The sequence below is a fragment of the Oncorhynchus nerka genome, linkage group LG2, assembly GCF_034236695.1.
Source record: "Oncorhynchus nerka isolate Pitt River linkage group LG2, Oner_Uvic_2.0, whole genome shotgun sequence".
NCBI lineage: Eukaryota > Metazoa > Chordata > Actinopteri > Salmoniformes > Salmonidae > Oncorhynchus > Oncorhynchus nerka.
Window position 1 is genome coordinate 78,219,076 of NC_088397.1, and position 16,568 is coordinate 78,235,643.

The 16,568-nt window shown below is 44.2% G+C and overlaps 1 protein-coding gene and 1 long non-coding RNA gene across 2 annotated transcripts; both read left to right on the forward strand.

The window, feature by feature from the left end:
• Positions 1-8,808: 8,808 nt before the first annotated feature.
• On the forward strand, positions 8,809-11,172 carry LOC115116777 (uncharacterized). Its single transcript, XM_029645259.2, has 6 exons — positions 8,809-9,185; positions 9,857-9,973; positions 10,092-10,213; positions 10,374-10,524; positions 10,706-10,824; positions 10,987-11,172. Exons 1-6 carry the CDS (start codon positions 8,870-8,872, stop codon positions 11,170-11,172), a joined length of 1,011 nt encoding a protein of 336 aa, XP_029501119.2. The 5' UTR covers positions 8,809-8,869.
• Positions 11,173-11,278: 106 nt separating this feature from the next.
• LOC135572780 (uncharacterized) lies at positions 11,279-12,758 on the forward strand. Its single transcript, XR_010464478.1, has 2 exons — positions 11,279-12,612; positions 12,700-12,758. It is a non-coding gene; the product is annotated as an uncharacterized LOC135572780 (long non-coding RNA).
• The last annotated feature ends 3,810 nt before the right edge of the window (positions 12,759-16,568 follow it).

The window sequence follows — 16,568 nt, forward strand, 5'->3', positions numbered from 1 at the left end:
AATCAAACTGTCCACTTAGGAAGAAACACTGATTGACAAATGTCACATGCTGTTGTGCAAATGGAATAGACAACAGGTGGAAATTATAGGCAATTAGCAAGACACCCCCAATAAAGGAGTTATGCAGGTGGTGACCACAGACCACTTCTCAGTTCCTATGCTTCCTGGCTGATGTTTTGGTCACTTTTGAATGCTGGCGGTGCTTTCACTCTAGTGGTAGCATGAGACGGAGTCTACAACCCACACAAGTGGCTCAGGTAGTGCAGCTCATCCAGGATGGCACATCAATGCGAGTTGTGGCAAGAAGGTTTGCTGTGTCTGTCCGTGTAGTGTCCAGAGCATGGAGGTGCTACCAGGAGACAGGCCAGTACATCAGGAGACGTGGAGGAGGACGTAGGAGGGCAACAGCCCAGCAGCAGGACCGCTACCTCCGCCTTTTTGCAAGGAGGAGCAGGAGGAGCACTGCCAGAGCCCTGCAAAATGACCTCCAGCAGGCCACAAATGTGCATCTGTCTGCTCAAACGGTCAGAAACAGACTCCATGAAGGTGGTATGAGGGCCCGACGTCCATAGGTGGGGGTTGTGCTTACAGCCCAACACCGTGCAGGACGTTTGGCATTTGCCAGAGAACACCAAGATTGGCAAATTCGTCACATGTGACAGTCTTTAGACACCGTGGAGAACATTCTGCTGCCTGCAACATCCTCCAGCATGACCGGTTTGGCTGTGGGTCAGTCATGGTGGGGGGTGGCATTTATTTGGGGGGCCGCACAGCCCTCCATGTGCTCGCCAGAGGTTGCCTGACTGCCATTAGGTACCGAGATGAGATCCTCAGACCCCTTGTGAGACCATATGCTGGTGCGGTTGGCCCTGGGTTCCTCCTAATGCAAGACAATGCTAGACCTCATGTGGCTGGAGTGTGTCAGCAGTTCCTGCAAGAGGAAGGCATTGATGCGATGGACTGGCCCGCCCGTTCCCCAGACCTGAATCCAATTGAGCACATCTGGGACATCATGTGTCGCTCCATCCACCAACGCCATGTTGCACCACAGACTGTCCAGGAGTTGGCGGATGCTTTAGTCCAGGTCTGGGAGGAGATCCCTCAGGAGACCATCCGCCACCTCATCAGGAGCATACCCAGGTGTTGTAGGGAGGTCATACAGGCACGTGGAGGCCACACACACTACTGAGCCTCATTTTTGACTTGTTTTAAGGACATTACATCAAAGTTGGATCAGCCTGTAGTGTGGTTTTCCACTTTAATTTTGAGTGTGACTCCAAATCCAGACCTCCATGGGTTGATACATTTGATTTCCATTGATCATTTTTGTGTGATTTTGTTGTCAGCACATTCAACTATGTAAAGAAAAAAGTATTTAAGAATATTTCATTCATTCAGATCTAGGATGTGTTATTTTAGTGTTCCCTTTATTTTTTTGAGCAGTGTATATATAATAAATTAAGAACTTTCTTCAGAAACTCGTCAGTCTATTCTTGTTTTGACTAGTTTCCTTCAGGTCCGCTTTTTACTGTTAGCCACTCTACGTGACATGACTCCTCACTGAGGGATCAGAACAGTAGAGGTCATGTATTCTAACCTGCCCACAAGTCTATGACTATGTTTGGGCGGAAGGATGAAGGAAATAGTTTCTGTAACTAGTATTACAATGCTATGAGACCAATCATTGAATATTGACAGGATATTGAGGCATCATCTATCTGCTGGTTCAGATTAGTATGGCTCATATTCTCTTTATCTGCCCACTAGCCATTGACTATGTCTCTGAACTGAGTGGGGTGGATTGTACTGAGGACACAGTATATTGTGACACAGTGTGTCAAAGTACTGTGGGACTTGGTAGCAGCCATGGCTGGGCTGACATTTTCACTTGGTGGGAAGTGTTAGGCTTGGCAGGGAGTACATTTTGGAGAGTTGCACTCCGCCTTAAACCACTAGGAGCAGAGCTCCCCTATGGGGCGGAGCTCCACGATATAGAACGATAATTACCGGAGTTGTAGCTAGTTCTTTGAGTGATGCGAAGCCCCATAGGACTTAAAGCCCTGCCAATCCCCAGTCCGGCTGAAGATATTTTTGGGGAGACTAATTGAGGGGAAGCGTCCATTGGCTACAGGTGTGTGCATCATTTTCTATCAGGTTAGTTGCTGCTTTGGCAGCAGGGTGAACCACTAGGAACAGAGCTCCCCTATGGGGCTCCACTCATGAAACTGGAGTTACAACTCCGGTAACTATCGTTACGTAATCGGATGGAAGCCCTAGTGATGGCTATTTAACAGTCTGATGACCTTGAGATAGAAGCTGTTTTTCAGTCTCTCGCTCCCAGCTTTGATACACCTGTACTGACCTCGCCTTCTCGATGATAGCGGGGTAAATAGGCTATGGCTTGGGTGGTTAATATCCTTGATGATGTTTTTGGCCTTCCCGTGACATCGGGTGCTGTAGGTGTCCTGGAGGGCAGGTAGTTTGCCCCCGGTGATGCGTTGGGCAGACCACACCACCCTCTGGAGAGCCCTGCAGTTGTGGGCGGTGCTGTTTCCGTACCAGGTGGTGATACAGCCCAACAGGATGCTCTCAATTATGCACCTCTAAAAGTTTGTGAGGGTTTTGTGAGGGTTTAAGGGGCCAAGACAAATTTCTTCAACCTCCTGTTTCCTGAAGTCCATGATCAGCTCCTTTGTTTGTTGACGTTGAGTGAGAGGTTATTTTTCCTGGCACCACTCTCCCAGGGTCAGCCCCTAAGCTCACCACAATACAACAGCCAGGGACAGACATCCTTCTGCCCACCGGCAGGACGCAGGTGGCAGGAAACAAGATGACCAGTATAGAGGACTTAGCTAGGGCATTGATTGGCACATCATATGGCAGTGAAGAGTGTATGGATGGCAGTGAACCTGGAGACGTGTATATAATAGAAGGTAAACAAGAGACCAAGCCACCTGCCAGCACACTTAATTTCTGTGCCTGGAAAAGAGGAGAATAAAGCAGGGGAACTTGATGTGCACTCCTCCGCCCCAACTTCTCCCCCACTCCCTCCTTTGCCCCAAAAAAAGACCCAATAAAGTGTCAGCACAGCAGAACCAGTTGGCTCACAAATGTGAGAGGATGTACGTTCACAAGCCAAGATCACACTTATAGCAAGATCTAGAATAGATTTGTATCCCGTAGGTAACAGATCTAGAATAGATTGTCTCCCATAGGTAACGAAGACAGTGGACTCAAACTTGAACCTGAGTATTCTACTGTAGAGATCTCTGAACAAATGGAGCTAACTGTGAACTCGACACTTGCTATTTTTATTTATCCAAACTCATTCACAGCTTCCACCAATCTCCTAAACCCACAATTACAGAGGCCACTGCCGAAGAAGGGCTCAGAGCACTGGAGGAGAATGAGGAAGACCTTTTTGTGATTGACTCAATGGTTCCTTTAAGAAGCAACATACGTGCAAAACAGTCCCACTCCTCCTCCTTGTCATCTGCCATTGTGACAGAACAGTTTCAAACAGGTAACTGAGAGTAAAGCAGTTAACAACACAATCTTATTTTGTTTTATTATAATTGTTCACAAAACATCTAAGCATTTCCTCTTCCATGTGCTTGCTCTTTTTCTTCAGACAGGGAACAAACTCAATCCAGTCCTGACATACAAACAACTGAGTCGTTGGCAGCATCGTCCCCTGACGTGAACAAAACAATCGATCAACACGTAAAAAAATGGTAAAAAAACATTTTTGTAGTGCTTAGTGTCTATTAATATATCTTAGTGTAACGATGCTTAGGCCTACTGTATCATTAACTGAGAGAATAATTTCACACTCTCTTGCTCTCTCTGACTCTGTCAGACAAGGGTAAGCTCTGGCCTGCGCTCCCTGTCCGCTATGGTGTGTTTGGCACCATAACACATCAGAACCTGAATGGAGGCCCCTGTGTGCTGGGCCTGGGCCCCTGGGTGGAGCTCATGCCAAACAACTGCGTTGGGCAGCATCACTCGAAAGCAGCTCCATATGCCGTGTCTATGATGACCCCCCCTCCACCACCACAGACAGTCTGAGAAACCATGTCATCATAAGGGTGGAGGAGGACCCACTGCCAGCAGCATCTCTCCCCTACTGTGGCAGTGAGCATCCTCTCCTTCATAGAGTTCGACATGTGTCCTCTGTCACAATCAACCTCCGCATCGACAACGTGCTCCACCGTGACCATGGACACCTGCTAGGGGTGGGCAGCCACTTCACAGCCCCACCCCCTTCTTCCTGGACACACCAAGCTGGAGCTGACCTCTCAATGCAGGACAGTGAGATCACAACCATCTCTCACACCTCTGGTGGCTATGGCTGGATGCTGCAACTCCTGACAATTTCAGAGCCAAGGAGCAACTACAGTCAAAGCCAGAGGCTCATTCAGTCATTGCAGGCTTCTGATCAGATCCTTCAGCCATCTCCAACCCCTGGGCACCAAGAGGAGGAAGTTCCAATGATGTACACATGTCTATGGTTCCAGACAAGGTGAATGAGCCAGGGGGTCACTCAGGAGGGTCCAGTATGGGCAGCAGTGACTTTTTTTTATTTTTTTATTTAACTAGGCAAGTCTTTTAAGAACAAATTTGTATTTACAATGATGGCCTACCAAGGAGAAGTGGGTTAACTGCCTTGTTCAGGGGCAGCCTTTCAGTTACTGGCCCAACACTCTAACCACTAGGCATAATAATAAAGTAATAATAAAGTCATAATATGCTATGTTAGAATCCCCATGGGACAACTAGTGTGGTAGATGATTGGCGATTGGCTAGGTTATTTGAAAGATACAAAAATATTCTGTATTCTTTTTGAGATATTTTTGTTATATACACTGACTTTACTTCAACAATTCTCTCTTCATTATTGTGGAAGGACCACCAGAGGGCAGGCTGGGCTCATGGATAGTAGCCCAACAAGGCATGGGAGACAAGGTAACCAGAGGCAATTAAGCACAGCTGACGGTACTAATGACATACTCTCCTTCCCCTATAAGAGAGAGAATGGAACCAGCAGAGAAGTGGGGGGAAACGATCTCTGGAAGATGGAGAGAGAGAGAGAGAGAGAGAGAGAGAGAGAGAGAGAGAGAGAGAGAGAGAGAGAGAGAGAGAGAGAGAGAGAGAGAGAGAGAGAGAGAGAGAGAGAGAGAGAGAGAGAGAGAGAGAGAGAGAGAGAGAGAGAGAGAGAGAGAGAGAGAGAGAGAGAGAGAGAGAGAGAGAGAGAGAGAGAGAGAGAGAGAGAGAGAGAGAGAGAGAGAGAGAGAGAGAGAGAGAGAGAGAGAGAGAGAGAGAGAGAGAGAGAGGCTATCCAGGAAGAACCACTAAGACGGTGACAATCCCGTGACTTTTTGTTGTAGTTTAAAGATAAGCCTATTGTGTTCCTGTTTCATCTGGAGAAGAAGATGTATGTTGTTTCTTGGAAGATTTTCATTGATTATGTTGGAGTGTTTGTGTTGACCAAATGTCCTCAATAGAGAACTGTGTTCAATCAAGAAAACCTACTCCTGACTCATTTATTCCACCTTCCCGCTTTAGTGACGCCCAATTACTTGGTCTGCTCACATTGTTTTCATGAAATAGAAATACATGATCAAGATCAAATGTTTTTTTCCGGTATGGAGTAATGTTCATTGGGATGATTTTACAATTGTATTATTAATTTCAGTGGACAATATGACACAATGATGAACAAAACTAAGTTGACCATACAGTAGAGCAAAAAAGTATTTAGTCAGGCACCAATTGTGCAAGTTCTCCCACTTAAAAAGATGAGGCCTGTAATTTTCATCATAGCTACACTTCAACTATGACAGACAAAATGAGAAAAAAAATCCAGAAAATCACATTGTAGGATTTTTAATGAATTTATTTGCAAATTATGGTGGAAAATAAGTATTTGGTCACCTACAAACAAGCAAGATTTCTGGCTCTCACAGACCTGTAACTTTAAGAGGCTCCTCTGTCCTCCACTCGTTACCTGTATTAATGGCACCTGTTTGAACTTGTTATCAGTATAAAAGACACCTGTCCACAACCTCAAACAGTCACACTCCAAACTCCACTATGGCCAAGACCAAAGAGCTGTCAAAGAACACCAGAAACAAAATTGTAGACCTGCACCAGGCTGGGAAGACTGAATCTGCAATAGGTAAGCAGCTTGGTTTGAAGAAATCAACTGTGGGAGCAATTATTAGGAAATGGAAGACATACAAGACCACTGATAATCTCCCTCAATCTGGGGCTCCACACAAGATCTCACCCCGTGGGGTCAAAATGATCACAAGAACGGTGAGCAAAAATCCCAGAACCACACGGGGGGACCTAGTGAATGACCTGCAGAGAGCTGGGACCAAAGTAACAAAGCCTACCATCAGTAACACACTACGCCGCCAGGGACTCAAATCCTGCAGTGCCAAACGTGTCCAGGCCCGTCTGAAGTTTGCTAGAGAGCATTTGGATGATCCAGAAGAAGATTGGGAGAATGTCATATGGTCAGATGAAACCAAAATATAACTTTTTGGTAAAAACTCAACTCGTTGTGTTTGGAGGACAAAGAATGCTGAGTTGCATCCAAAGAACACCATACCTACTGTGAAGCATGGGGTGGAAACATCATGCTTTGGGGCAGTATTTCTGCAAAGGGACCAGGACGACTGATCCGTGTAAAGGAAAGAATGAATGAGGCCATGTATCGTGAGATTTTGAGTAAAAACCTCCTTCCATCAGCAAGGGCATTGAAGATGAAACGTGGCTGGGTCTTTCAGCATGACAATGATCCCAAACACACTGCCTGGGCAACGAAGGAGTGGCTTCGTAAGAAGCATTTCAAGGTCCTGGAGTGGCCTAGCCAGTCTCCAGATCTCAACCCCATAGAAAATCTTTGGAGAAGTTGAAAGTCCGTGTTGCCCAGCAACAGCCCCAAAACATCACTGCTCTAGAGGAGATCTGCATGGAGGAATGGGCCAAAATACCAGCAACAGTGTGTGAAAACCTTGTGAAGACTTACAGAAAACGTTTGACCTCTGTCATTGCCAACAAAGGGTATATAACAAAGTATTGAGATAAACTTTTGTTATTGACCAAATACTTATTTTCCACCATAATTTGCAAATAAATTCATTAAAAATCCTACAATGTGATTTTCTGGAATTTGTTTCTAATTTTGTCTGTCATAGTTGAAGTCTACCTATGAATAAAATTACAGGCCTCTCTCATATTTTTAAGTGGGAGAACTTGCACAATTGGTGGCTGACTAAATAATTTTTGCCCCACTGTATATATCATGTTATGTTTCTGATTAAATAAATAAAACATTAAATCCTGCATCCTGAGTGTTATTGCAATTATTGTGGTTTATTATATAGGCTAGTTTATATCCCTGCTCTAATAAGAGCAGAGATTAACAGTTTGTACAGTCTATAACTGGAAAGATAGCCTACATAAAGAGGACACAATAACAATTATAGTTAAAAATCAAAAGTTGATGTGCCATACTAATTGATTAACTAGCCTCTGATTGATTTAAACCAGCTAACAGTGCTTCAGGAGGTTCTGTGAGTCGAGAACGATAGAGAAATGCACTGCGAACAGACATACTTTATCGTCAATAACTATTTGTTTAGCACTTTTGAAATGTATAGCGACAGAATTCAGAACACGGGCCATTCTTACAGTGTTCTCTCTGTAACATCAAGTTAGCAGCCTAGGATAAATAAAGGGTTCTTTAAAGCAGACAATGAAAGCTCTTAGAATATTAGCGGGCCTCCAAGTTAACAGTTGTTTTGAGCGAGGCACAAATCATGCTTCATTGACAGCATGGCAAATGTTGAATGTTTATCATTTTAAACTTGGAAAAGAGCCCCTTAATTCCAGGTTTGTGACCACACAGCCACTGTCACTGATTCCTTCCAAACCACTCATTGAATTTGCAATTTCCAACTTGTTGTGTAATGTCCAATGGCTGATGAGCACCAATACTTCTTATCTATAATTTCTCTTCATTATTTATCTTCATATGACAAGGATTAAAAAGGATTTGCCAGTAGATTGTCAACTTGATTCATGATGATGACTGCTTGCTAAGATTTTGAAAGTATGATGTTGACATGATCAGCTCAATTTAAGCTAATGTACATATAACATGATTTGACTTCATTTTATCTGTGGTCAATGACCTTGAGCCATCTTGGATGGGCACTTCTATGGCAGCAGCCGAAGGGCTCGAATTTTCAATGTCTCCTCTTACACTTCGCAGTGATGTCAAATAACATTTGATTTGATTTGAAGTCCCCATGAGTGGCAGAACTCTGAGGCAATCACGGCACAACGCTCTGTATTTTCTGCTGGCTTGCCCTGTATTTTCTGCTGGCTTGCCCCACCACCACAGAAAGCACTGAGCTAGGCTGAAAACCTGCATTTTGGAGTTGCCTTTCTCAAGAAAACAAAGAGACCATATTTGTATGCGTCTTTATTAACTAAATTATATTTTTTTTAAATGTTTGCAAACTGTTATGTGACACGTATTAATGCCAAAATAACATTCAAAACAGGCAAGCCCTCCCAAAAAAATAATATGTGGGGCCCACCTGCCCTGAATGACGGGTCGCGACTGCTGTCATGTACAGTGGTGATGTTTGGCACCGGCACCTCAATTGGCCTGCATTTCTATCTGCAACTTAACCGGGAACGCTAATAAGCCGTGTAAAAAATGTCACCAGCCGAGCTAAATTCTGATTGGTCTTTCAATTAGGCAAGCCGTTTAAATTTGGGGCAACTTCTACCAGAGACCTCAGTGAACTCGCGTATACGCGTAATTGCACAGACTTTTGTGTGTATCACCATGCGAAAAACGATTAGAGATGTGATGTCGTGTAAACATCCTATATTGTATTTTACGGTGATGGCAACGATTAGCTCTGTGTTAACCCCTTGCTATGGCCAGATTCCAGACGCAAGCATTTCAATGCCAAAAGCCAAAATTCATCCGACGATTGTCCGATCCGGGAGGCTTGTAGTTGGGAATAAGTTGGTCCAACTGAGAAGGGTGGGTTTCGAAGTAACCAATGATGAATCCGCCGCTTCTGACCGCATCAAGACTCAAAACGGATCTCTTGCATTTGAGGCTGGTAATCGGGCTGGACAGCCTACATCACAAGGTAAGCCACCAGGCCTCCCTTTTTTTCCCAGTTTGTAAATCATGTAGCGGTAACCTAATAGTGAAATGCTATATTGCTTCAACGCATCGTTGGTCAGTCTTTGCATCCACAGCTGAACTCTGACTTAGTGGATACATTGGTTTAGCCCAATTCTAGCTACAGATAGTAACACCAGCTAATGTGATTTAACCAACACATTTGACCATTTTATACTGGTAGTTACATGTGTGGCTATACAACACGTTCCTCTGTGTTAATGTTCTCAAATGTCTCCAGTTGCAGGGTGTCTGTTAGAATTTTAGGTTTCTGCAAAAAAATGTATTTTTAATGAATCCAATGATGTGTACACCTCATCTTGTCTTCTCATTGATTGAAATGGGTATATGTCTTGACATGTGGTTCCACCCCAAAGTGTCTCAATTGGTGATTTGAAATGGGTAAGATGGCTGTGTTCACTGTTGGACTACTTCATGGACCACAACATTTAGTTTAAAAAGGCTGCGTTTTCTAAATTCAGATGGACCCCCTGCAACTGCCCAGACTTCAGACTGCTGTTTTGATGAATGGAGGACTAAAATGTTAGAGCCCTTTGTTTTGTATCCCAGATTGCCCCTTAAAGGTGGCACATGTTTGAGCCTTTGCAAATCCTGTTAATTCATTCCCTCTCCCAGAATGGCACAAGTTGGATGCTAAACTCCAGCACATGGGGCCATCAGTACAGTGTAGCAATGAAACAATGACTCTTCGGGTCAAAGGGGGAAGAGCTCCACATTTTCTGGTCGACGGCGGTAAGTAGAATGTGCCCACTAAGTAAGAAAAAATATGAAACACTGATGCTGCTTATGCATTTAAGTTGCGTAGTCCTATATGAGTTGGTTTAGCCTGAGGTATTTCTGTCTTGTGCAGGTGATGGGTCTCCTGTTCTTCCCCTGTCCCGAATGCCAACTCACTGTGGCTTCTCTGTGAAGCGGTCACGCAGGGATGTGTTCTTTGTCGCACCATACCAAGGCTGCCATGTCACTCAAGAGGTGATATTTCCTCCATGGAGGCTTTCCCTTACTAAAAATGTTAAAATTAACTCTTGAATAATCTTGTACTGCTAAATGTTGATTTGAGCCTCTATTCACATGTTGGCTATTAAAGCACATTTACATGGGTTGCATCATGATACTGTTTTCCTTCATACAGGGGGGTAACTATGTTCTGCCACTCCGTCTGTGGGGGGCACCCATGACCATGTCTTGTCCTGTTGCACCACCCCCTCCTCCCTCTGTCTCCTGCTATTTATCTGGCATGGTGGTGAAGCTTTCCATGGCAGCGAATGCTCTTCAAGTCAAAGGTGGGTAATCCTTTGACATTGTTTCAGTGTACATGGTATATTTGGTCATATGAAATGTATTCATTTGAACCTATGGTGGATGAATGCTGATCCAAAAGGAATGAATTTCTATGAATGGTTGACAGTAGACTGGTGTATGCCTATAGCCTATTCTGTTGCTCACACTGAAATTGTTTTTCAGTGTCTGGTGTGTGGAAGCCACTTCTCGCAATCACCCAGCAATGTGGCTTAACTATTGAGCCATTCTTTGGAGGAGTGGTGATCACTGCACCATACACAGGACCCTGTGTGGCGTTGGAGGTAGTTCTTAATGTCATCTTGTGGTCATGAAAGTGATCAAATGGTCACTTTTTTGGGGGGGTTATTTCCTGACTTTTGTATACCTTTTTTAAAATTCAGGATGATGAGCGTTTGCTTTTATGCTCTCGGTTGCTGGGGAGCTCACCCTCTCCTGTCCTGCAGGCCTCCCTCAAACTGAACCTGTACGCCTCCCTCAAACTGAACCTGTTACGTCTGGATACCCTCTGTTCTACCAGTGGTCCCAGTACCATTTCTCTCCGTATCCCCCCCAACCACCCTCGTCCCCAACAGCAGCCACTACCATGTCTAAACAAACACGTTCCCCTAAACCTAGCCAGGCCATGCTAGCCAGGCCAAATGTCTGCATACCGTTTTCCTGTATCCTCCTCAACCCTATTTCCCAACATCAGCCCCCACTACCTCACCTAAACACACACATTCCCCTCAAATATGCCACCTAAAGGAGACCCCCAGGTCCCACAAACACCTGAATTCCACCCGTTTCACCCATACCATTTTCCTCCATATCCCCCTCAACAACACTATTTCCCAACATCAGCCCCCACTACCTCACCTAAACACACACAATCCCCTCAACCTGTCACCCAGGTCCTGCATATGCCACCTAAAGGAGACCCCCAGGTCCCACAAACACCTGAATTCCACCCGTTTCACCCATACCATTTTCCTCCATATCCCCCTCAACAACACTATTTCCCAACATCAGCCCCCACTACCTCACCTAAACACACACAATCCCCTCAACCTGTCACCCAGGTCCTGCATATGCCACCTAAAGGAGACCCCAGGTCCCACAAACACCTGAATTCCACCCGTTTCACCCATACCATTTTCCTCCATATCCCCCTCAACAACACTATTTCCCAACATCAGCCCCCACTACCTCACCTAAACACACACAATCCCCTCAACCTGTCACCCAGGTCCTGCATATGCCACCTAAAGGAGACCCCAGGTCCCACAAACCCCTGAATTCCACCCGTTTCACCCGTACCATTTTCCTCCGTATCCCCCTCAGCCCTATTTCCCAACATCAGCCCCCACTACCTCACCTAAACACACACAATCCCCTCAACCTGTTACCCAGGTCCTGCATATGCCACCTAAAGGACACCCCAGGTCCCACAAACCCCTGAATTCCACCCGTTTCACCCGTACCATTTTCCTCCGTATCCCCCTCAGCCCTATTTCCCAACATCAGCCCCCACTACCTCACCTAAACACACAAATTCCCCTCAACCTGCCACCCAAGCCCTGCATATGCCACCTAAAGGATACCCCCAGGTCCCACAAATGCCTGACTTAAAAATGTTTTACCCGTACCATTTTACTACACATCTCCCTCAACCTTATTTCCCATCAGCCTCTACAACCACACCTAAACAAACAAACCAGGCCCTGCATATGCCACCTAAAGGATACCCTCAGGTCCCACTGAGTTACCAGTTCCCCCAATACAATTTCCCAGGGTTTTTCCCTCAACGCTCTGTCCCAAGAGCACCCCCCATAGCCAGCCAACTGGATAACCAGAATAACCCCCAGAAATATCATTACTCAGATTCCTCCTACCGTCAAAAGTCAGCCACTCCTTCAGTAACTGCTAGCACTATCCCTGGCACCACACCCCAGGCCCAATCCAAGCAGCCCTTCATGCAATATGACCAGTACCCGATGGTTCGCAGCTGGAATCCGTATGCTTCTGCTCTGTTCCCACCCCATTATGGAACGGTGCCGTATCATTATCAAGGGCCTAGGGAGTAACTTATGGTAAGGCATAATTATCACAAATGTAATTAAGTTTAAATATATAATGTACTATTTGCAATTGAAGTTTAATCACATTACTTTCAACAGGTGGAATCTACAGTTTCCAGCCATTACTTGTGAAGTGTAAAATAAATTCACTAAATGTACTGCTTGAGTTTGTTTTTACTTGACAGTTGGAACAGTGGTACTGCTGGCCAGGGAACTAGCAGGATAGACTAGCAGAATCCAGTAAGATCAGGGGTGGTGTAACCCCTTCTGGTCTTCAATGCAGGGCCGACATAAGTTCCTTACATTTTCCCTCCATCTTTTGCGGCAATGCTGCAATTAGTTGGTTGTAATTTTGGGTAGAGCAGACATTTTCATATATTTATATAGCTTTATAAAAATAATTTAATATAAATATTTAGTATAACCACAATATTTGTATTAATATGTTCCTTTTTTTCAGGTGGATTCAATTTAAATTGCAACACACTTTCTATGGCTTGTTTTAAAAATAGTGATATATGGGAGAATTTCAGTTTCAAATAACTGAGTGTGAGGTTGTAATTTGAATAAAGGTTAAAAGGCCATTCTTAAACATGGGGTGAGAAATTCTTACTAATTTGCTGGAGAACCAGTTCGGCTTTAAGTGTAACTTTTGTATGACTGCATTTAGTGAGGTCTAATGCTTTAATATTTAATCATTTCTGCCCTCAATTCATATTCATGATATAAATAGGCCTGTTGAATTGTCTGGCTTGCCGTTCCAAATAAAATGTTTTTTCCTCATATAATTTAAATAACTGTTCACTGGGTGTAGGAAAGACCATAAGCAAATAGGTAAACTGGGATGACTAAGTTAATCAGGATGCTTTTCCACAAATAGACAGTTCCTTTCCATGGTAGCAAGATTCTCTATTTTTGCTAACTTTCTATGAAAAATGCATTAGCGTGATATTTATTTCCGTGTGTGTGTATATATATATATATACTGCGTTTCTTCACATGACATCAGATCCTTTTATTGGTATACTACACAGTAATGTAAATGGTGTATTTTTTTTGTGATCCAATATGTAATATTTGCATTACAACCAGAGGATAGAAAAAGTATCTTGATCCTCTGAGGCTGTGGAGAGATCCAAATTGTGGATTTAAAAGAAAATGAATTATCAGTGTACAATGACATCTTTGTTTTTAAGCCCTGGTTTTTTAACCCCTTTATTGTTGGAACATTTCACATGGCCATAATAAATATGCCGATAGTGGACAACCTTGTTTTACTCCTTGACAGTTTTAAGACTGAAGTAGCCATTATTTACTATTGTACACCTATGTTTACTATACATGACTTCAACCCATTTTTATAAGAGATTCTCATTGTTCCAGATATTTATATACTTAATCAAAAGCCTTTTCAAACTCAGCTATGAATCTTAAGCCTGGTTTCCCAGATTTTTCATAGTGTTCGGTTGTTTCCAGTACTTATATTATCTCCAAGGTATTGTCCATGTAAAAAACTGATTAGAATGAATAATATCCGACAATACCTTTCTAATTCTATGCACTATACATTTCACAGAACACAACTGTAAGGCCTTGTCTACCATTTACATAGGAGTGGTTAAAGCTAATTGAGCATGTGTAAAAAAAAAAGTTTACCTAACTGGTATGCCATCCAGCCCTGGAGTTTTCCAGGACTTAAATAAATGTAATTGATGCAATTAATGCCGTTAACTAGGCAAGTCAGTTAAAAAACAATCTTATTTACAAAAAGCCTGTACCGATGCTGGGCCAATTGCGCACCGCCCTATGGGACTCCCAATCACGGCTGGATGTGATGCAGCCTGGATTCGAACCAGGTACTGCAGTGACGCCTCTTGCACAGTGATGCAGTATCTTAGACCGATGTGCCACTCCTCTGTAATTTGGCCTTCTAGGGGCAGCAGGTGGTTAGAGCGTTGGACTAGTAACCGAAAGGTTGCATGATCGAATCGTCGAGCTGACAAGATAAAAATCTGGCGTTAACCCGCTGTTCCTAGGCCGTCATTGAAAATAAGAATTTGTTCTTAACTGACTTGCCTAGTAAAAAAAAAAGTATTTCTGTATAGCTATTAAATTATACATTAATAGAAAAAATTAGCTGTGATTAAATGAACAAAACCCTCACCCACATGGAAAGTCAGTAAGTGTAAGTCCTTGTATATGCCAATTATCTCATGGTCTGACTGCATTCTGTCCCCTATCATTCTGTCCCCCTTGTTTTGCTTTTGGTGCCACAGAGAATGACATAAGAAAGTAATCAAGATGACTAGCTTGATTAAGCCTCCGCCATGTATATCTCACTTGGTCAGGATATTTAAGCCTCCATATATCCACTAGTTCCTATATATACACTGCTCAAAAAAATAAAGGGAACACAAACAACACAATGTAACTCCAAGTCAATCACACTTCTGTGAAATCAAACTGTCCACTTAGGAAGAAACACTGATTGACAAATGTCACATGCTGTTGTGCAAATGGAATAGACAACAGGTGGAAATTATAGGCAATTAGCAAGACACCCCCAATAAAGGAGTTATGCAGGTGGTGACCACAGACCACTTCTCAGTTCCTATGCTTCCTGGCTGATGTTTTGGTCACTTTTGAATGCTGGCGGTGCTTTCACTCTAGTGGTAGCATGAGACGGAGTCTACAACCCACACAAGTGGCTCAGGTAGTGCAGCTCATCCAGGATGGCACATCAATGCGAGTTGTGGCAAGAAGGTTTGCTGTGTCTGTCCGTGTAGTGTCCAGAGCATGGAGGTGCTACCAGGAGACAGGCCAGTACATCAGGAGACGTGGAGGAGGACGTAGGAGGGCAACAGCCCAGCAGCAGGACCGCTACCTCCGCCTTTTTGCAAGGAGGAGCAGGAGGAGCACTGCCAGAGCCCTGCAAAATGACCTCCAGCAGGCCACAAATGTGCATCTGTCTGCTCAAACGGTCAGAAACAGACTCCATGAAGGTGGTATGAGGGCCCGACGTCCATAGGTGGGGGGTTGTGCTTACAGCCCAACACCGTGCAGGACGTTTGGCATTTGCCAGAGAACACCAAGATTGGCAAATTCGTCACATGTGACAGTCTTTAGACACCGTGGAGAACATTCTGCTGCCTGCAACATCCTCCAGCATGACCGGTTTGGCGGTGGGTCAGTCATGGTGGGGGGTGGCATTTATTTGGGGGGCCGCACAGCCCTCCATGTGCTCGCCAGAGGTTGCCTGACTGCCATTAGGTACCGAGATGAGATCCTCAGACCCCTTGTGAGACCATATGCTGGTGCGGTTGGCCCTGGGTTCCTCCTAATGCAAGACAATGCTAGACCTCATGTGGCTGGAGTGTGTCAGCAGTTCCTGCAAGAGGAAGGCATTGATGCGATGGACTGGCCCGCCCGTTCCCCAGACCTGAATCCAATTGAGCACATCTGGGACATCATGTGTCGCTCCATCCACCAACGCCATGTTGCACCACAGACTGTCCAGGAGTTGGCGGATGCTTTAGTCCAGGTCTGGGAGGAGATCCCTCAGGAGACCATCCGCCACCTCATCAGGAGCATACCCAGGTGTTGTAGGGAGGTCATACAGGCACGTGGAGGCCACACACACTACTGAGCCTCATTTTTGACTTGTTTTAAGGACATTACATCAAAGTTGGATCAGCCTGTAGTGTGGTTTTCCACTTTAATTTTGAGTGTGACTCCAAATCCAGACCTCCATGGGTTGATACATTTGATTTCCATTGATCATTTTTGTGTGATTTTGTTGTCAGCACATTCAACTATGTAAAGAAAAAAGTATTTAAGAATATTTCATTCATTCAGATCTAGGATGTGTTATTTTAGTGTTCCCTTTATTTTTTTGAGCAGTGTATATATAATAAATTAAGATCTTTCTTCAGAAACTCGTCAGTCTATTCTTGTTTTGAGAAATGAAG